General features: G+C 45.9%; 1 protein-coding gene across 1 annotated transcript; it reads left to right on the top strand.

Moving 5' to 3' along the window:
• The first annotated feature begins 1,292 nt into the window (after positions 1–1,292).
• On the top strand, positions 1,293–3,664 carry LOC119270784 (very-long-chain (3R)-3-hydroxyacyl-CoA dehydratase PASTICCINO 2A-like). Its single transcript, XM_037552838.1, has 8 exons — positions 1,293–1,570; positions 1,672–1,783; positions 1,864–1,971; positions 2,077–2,130; positions 2,791–2,861; positions 2,981–3,062; positions 3,168–3,264; positions 3,356–3,664. The coding sequence occupies exons 1-8, from the start codon at positions 1,512–1,514 to the stop codon at positions 3,424–3,426; spliced, it is 654 nt and encodes a 217-aa protein (XP_037408735.1). The 5' UTR covers positions 1,293–1,511; the 3' UTR covers positions 3,427–3,664.
• The last annotated feature ends 1,928 nt before the right edge of the window (positions 3,665–5,592 follow it).

Below are 5,592 nucleotides of genomic sequence, written 5' to 3'. Positions count from 1 at the left end.
TGACTTTGAGCATGCTTTATCCCTAACATGCAGCGCTCATGGCTCTAGCGTGGGGTGCTCGTGGTGATCTCCTATCTTATACATGTGTCCCGGTGATCTTTGTTCTCGGTCCTTGATATCTCTTGGCAGGAGCGGCGCTCCACGGCCTGGAGCGAGTGGGCAGTCTGAACAACAAATCGGCCCCTTTCGGAGATGGCTCGATGGTACTACAGTGTCCGATGGTTTCTCAAGACGACGCAGTTCTGGTCCTGTTCAATAGTCTCGGGTGTCTCTTGTTAGATGTGGAGTTTTCTCTTCTCTCGTTCAATGTTGGGCTAGTTGCACTTGTGCCGCTTCCTTCACAATATATCCTGCACAATAAGTCACCCATAAGAACCTGATAAGAGGAACCTTCCTTCCTTGTAGCAATAAGTATTTTACACGTCATGTGGTTTGTTTGCTAGCACAGATGATATGATAATACGTCTTGGATGCGAAATTTGATGATTGGTCCTGGGTTTCGTTGGTCAAATCGATAGCCAAAGCCTAAACGGCTAAACCCCGAAACACGTGGGCGCTGCACGGTACCATTCCATGCCCGATCCAGCATGATGAGATTCCAGATGCCTAGCCACATCATCAACCGTTATCCTGTAGGAGGCGTCGTTCCTCGGAGCAATAAGTATGCTAAAGATCGTGTTGGGATTTCTCATGTCCGCTTGTTTGTGTGACTAGTAAATCCGTACGTGCAATTCATGTTCATATTAGGTAGGATATTATTTACGTGTTAATTATGTAATTAGCGCTGAAATTAATTTTTGAATGATATTACACATCTTGGATGCAGTGCATGATTGATTGGTTGAACCATGATCAACACCATGTGACCGAAGGAACATCCCCAGTTGTTCCTCTGCATGCTTGTTCAGGGTTCAGAAAAACAGACCGCTCTGCAAGATGCTTGTTCAGGATCCCTGCAAAACGTGCTCAAACTGGTTCTACGCAGATAACCTGATTCATCTTGCAATCAGTGTCAAATCTGCAGACAAATCTGTAGACACAAGACAGGGTAAACGTTTTTCCACTGTGCTTCGACAGAGGAACGACTGCTTGTAACAAGGGAAATCTACTCCCACCGATGAATACAGAGGAAATATTTTCTAAAGAAACAGAGGAGAGTTTTGTGTCTCCTCCTGTGCTGTACACGCAAAATCGATGAACAAACAGAATCCTTTCTCCGAGACTGTTGCTGAGGCAGCTGGAGTGCAGTTGAGCAGGATGCATTCTCCGTGACCGACAGTGGAGTGAGTCGGTGAGGGTGGTGGTTGATTTGCACATTGATTGACACTAAATGGATACTGGTGGCAGCTGAGCTGAGCTGAGATGTGCAGCTGAGCAGCTGAGCTGTGGCTTCTGCTCCGTGGCCGTGACCTCGATCCGCCCCAATTAAACCGCCCACGCGCAGCCGCAGCTATAACCCCGCATCGTCCAAGATCCGGCCGGCGGCACAAGAAGCGGCAGCAGCGGAGACAATGGCGGCGGTGAAGCGCGCCTACCTCGCCGTCTACAACTGGGCCGTCTTCTTCGGATGGTTCGTCTTCGTCCCTCCCGCCGCTGCTTCATCCCTCCTCCCCGCATCGAGTTCTTGGTTGACAGATTGATTCATGAGGATCCGTGCGTGCGTGTGTGCAGGGCGCAGGTGCTCTACTTCGCCGTGGAGGCGCTGCTCCGGTCGGGGCACGAGGACGTGTACGCCGCCGTCGAGAGGCCGCTCCAGCTCGCGCAGACCGCCGCCGTCCTCGAGGTACGCCGCCCGCCGGTCCGCCCGCTGGATCTTGCTTCTTTCTTCCGATCTGAACTCTGCATCCTGCGTGTGCCTGCCAGATCCTCCACGGCCTCGTCGGCCTGGTGAGGTCGCCGGTGTCGGCCACGCTGCCGCAGATCGGGTCGCGCCTCTTCGTCACCTGGGGCATCCTCTGGAGCTTCCCCGAGGTGCGGTGTTCTTCTCCATGGCGCCCTTCTCCGTTCTTCTTGCTTCGTGCATACCTCATCCTATCCTCTGTTTTCCTTGCTCTGTTTTCTTGTACGGCTTTGCAGACCAGGACACACATCCTGGTGAGCTCCTTGGTCATCAGCTGGTCCATCACCGAGGTACGCATGCTCCTGAATCCTGATAATCTAGGAATTAGAGCTCTTCAAATTAACTGTATTATCGAGCCGCGAGGTGCTGTTGTTGCTGTTAGACTAGCTGAAGATGTGCTCCTGAACTAATGAAATGCGACGATAATTTTTACATATGGATGTTGTTGTTCCAAGTTGAATTTCAAGATACTTGTGATAGGTGTATCTCACAAAATTGCTGCAGCTTAATTCACTGTACTGTTAGTATTACCCTACACCAGGGGAGGTGTGTATCATAAGGGTGGTGTTGAATCAACTAGAAGTCAGAGGCACTAATATGTGCACATTACTTACCGCCGCATATTTTCCTATCATGTATCCTATTATTTGTATGATTAATCCCAAATGGGAGAAATCAGGGTAATAATGCTCATGTAACAGAAAAAAAAATACAAGAAACTTCAAACATGAATGGAAAGAACCTTTAAAGCAGTGGATGACAGAGAAATTATGCTGCATATTATTATTCATCAAGTCCTATAGGTTGCCAGAGTCATGGCATATGGTCCATGGTTTGTTGAAGTGTGTTCATCTTAATTATCTGATCACTTGATTGATATGAACGAATGGTAAATTCTGCAGATTTCAGAAACCTAGTTAGTTACTCTATTGTTGGGTGTTGCAATGCAGATTATTAGGTACTCTTTTTTCGGCACAAAAGAGCTGTTTGGATCTGCCCCATCATCGCTTCTATGGCTTAGGTGAGGCTACACTACACTGCTTTAACTCTGCATAAGGTTGCAGATTGTAAGTCAGCCCAACATTAATTAATTATATAAAGAATCAATCTTTACATCGAATCGAACCTGGATGTGTGCAGGTATAGCTCTTTCCTAGTCATGTACCCAACCGGCATCAGCAGCGAGGTTGGCTTGATATACATTGCGCTGCAGTTCATCAAGGTATTATCTTTTCTGATGAAATCCATTAGAGCAGTTGATCAATGCACTGATAAATTGTATGAATGTTGCTAATTTATGCTTCTCCGTTTGAATCTACAATGGCAGGCATCGGAGAAGTACTGCATTAGAATGCCCAACAAATGGAACTATTCATTTGACTACTTCTATGCATCAATCCTGGTACTCCTAGTCTATGTTCCAGGTACCTTTTCTTGTCCTAGCTATCGATTCATGCCTCAATCATCTACACCTAGTGTGTGTGCGCTAACCGTGGATAAATTAACTTTGGACAGGAAGCCCGCATATGTACACGTACATGCTTGGGCAGCGCAAGAAGGCGCTTGCAAAGTCGAAGACTGCGTAATCTTATTGATGCCTCTTACAAGATTTGTTGGCATATCATTGTGTTTCTCATTTACATCAGAAAATAAAAAATATGTTCTTGTTCGGCACCAGCTATGTTTAGGATCATCGAACTCTTGTGTCATGTGGATGTGGTTGTTTTTGAATTAGCATTTGGTTGCTACATACAACGTCTAAACAGTAATGACCAGCAATATATTTTAGCCGTAAACCTTGCTGAATGCAAAATTTACCTACCAGATGTCCACTTATTTTGAACTATATTTTTGAGGTGCTGAAGGAATACCACAAACATATACTCCCACCGTTCGTAAATATAAGCCTTTTTAGAGATTTCAATACAGGCTACATATGGAGCAAAATAAGTGAATCTATACTCTAAAATACATCTGTATATGATGCATATTGAAATTTCTGAAAGGTCTTGTATTTAGAAACGGAGGGAGTAGTAATTACTAAAATTCTATAACTAATACCATTACGAACACATTGATAGAATTGCAGGAAATAACTGACATCTTTACTAGTACTGTATAATATATCCAAGATCCTATATTGTACAGACAACTGGCTCTGGGGAAAGAGCCACGTCGTACATCTGAAAAAAAGATCTCTCTGTGGCCACTTATGATCTTGGATCTCATGTGGTTCACCTGGCCTGTGTCGGCAAAATAGACTGCATCCTTCTCTACCTCTCCACATGCATGAATGGACTTGCAAAAGTATCTGCTGATGAAGAGTGCCTGGCCATGTAGTCCATTCGTTACTGGCACCCATGCCCCCGTGGCGATGTCGGCCTCGTACACATCTGTGCTGCAGGTGTAGCTATGCGTCACCATGAGCAACTTCCCAAGTGACTGGACGATCTGCGAGGTAGTGATGAAGAGGTCATCAGATTTGTCATAGTAGATGTCTTGGCTAATCGAGTGGATGCTGAACGGCCTTTGTTATGTTCTCCGTTTATTAGAGTCTCACCATCTTGCTCACTCTTATCCTTGGCAACATGTTTGTGATATTTCTCATCAACATCGCTCCACAAGTCATAGCCATCATCAAGCAATGGGTATGGCCACACACGGAAGAGATGGATGTTGCTCCACACGTCAGAACGATCACTGGCCTTGGATGGGTGCCTTATGACCCGCTTGGCTCTAGTAACGATGGGTGTACCGTCGGCGCCAAAAGCCTCCGCCTTGGTGATCCCATAGAGCCTATCTCCGATGAAGACGACGTCAGTGATGTAGACGAAGGGAGCTGATTGTGGCCTTCCCTGGTGGGACCAGGATGATAGGGCAATTGTGGTTGTTGGTCATAAGAGCAACAACGTCATGCGGGGTTGACCGCATGAGGAGCACCTTGCGGACATCGAAAAACATCGAAAAACAGGGATAAGAGCGTCTAGCTCAGGGAGAAAGGATTATGCAAGAGGTAGCTATTCATTTTGCAGGCATTGTTGACCACGACGCAATGGAGGGTGATTCAGTCGTTGGTGGAACCAATGCATGTCGCGTCCTCGGGGGACAGCTTCAGTGACTTCATGAAGCTAAGTCTCATCGTAACTTAGCCCCCTCTACCAGCCATCCATTCAAAATCCGACGGACCAGATTGATCCATATTCTGAATAATTATTTTTAAGTGTTCAGAAAAATTGAAAAAATTCCAATAAATCGTTTAGTATTGTGTGAAAAATTTGATATATTTGGATGTATAGTTTGCGAATACACATTTTTTTATTTCTTTGAGCTAAAAAAGCTATTTAATCAGAAACCATACATCCAAATGGGTTGAAACTTTCCAGAATACAAAATGAAACATTTATGGTTTGTTGGATTTTTTCCAATTTTTTCTGAACACTTTAAAATTTTCAATATGAAAAATAGGTCAATCTGGAACTTTGGATCTTTAACGGACGGTCGATAATGGGGGTTAAGTTACGGTGAGACTTGGCTTCGTAAAGTCACTGAAGCTGCGTCCGTCCTCGGGTAAGGAGGGGGCGGTGATCCCTGGTGTCGGAGCTTGTTCCGAAACAACAGTATGAGCGAACGATCCACGACAGGTGGCAGGGTAGGCAGGGGAGGTGCTCATGCGCGACGGCACGCCAAGAACGGCACACCGCTCCAACCGTGCATTGTGCACAGCACTCTGCTCGGAAGCGAGCATGGTGGAC

This window comes from Triticum dicoccoides, chromosome 3A (assembly GCF_002162155.2).
Source record: "Triticum dicoccoides isolate Atlit2015 ecotype Zavitan chromosome 3A, WEW_v2.0, whole genome shotgun sequence".
Lineage (NCBI taxonomy): Eukaryota > Viridiplantae > Streptophyta > Magnoliopsida > Poales > Poaceae > Triticum > Triticum dicoccoides.
This window is presented reverse-complemented; position numbering and strand designations above follow the sequence as displayed.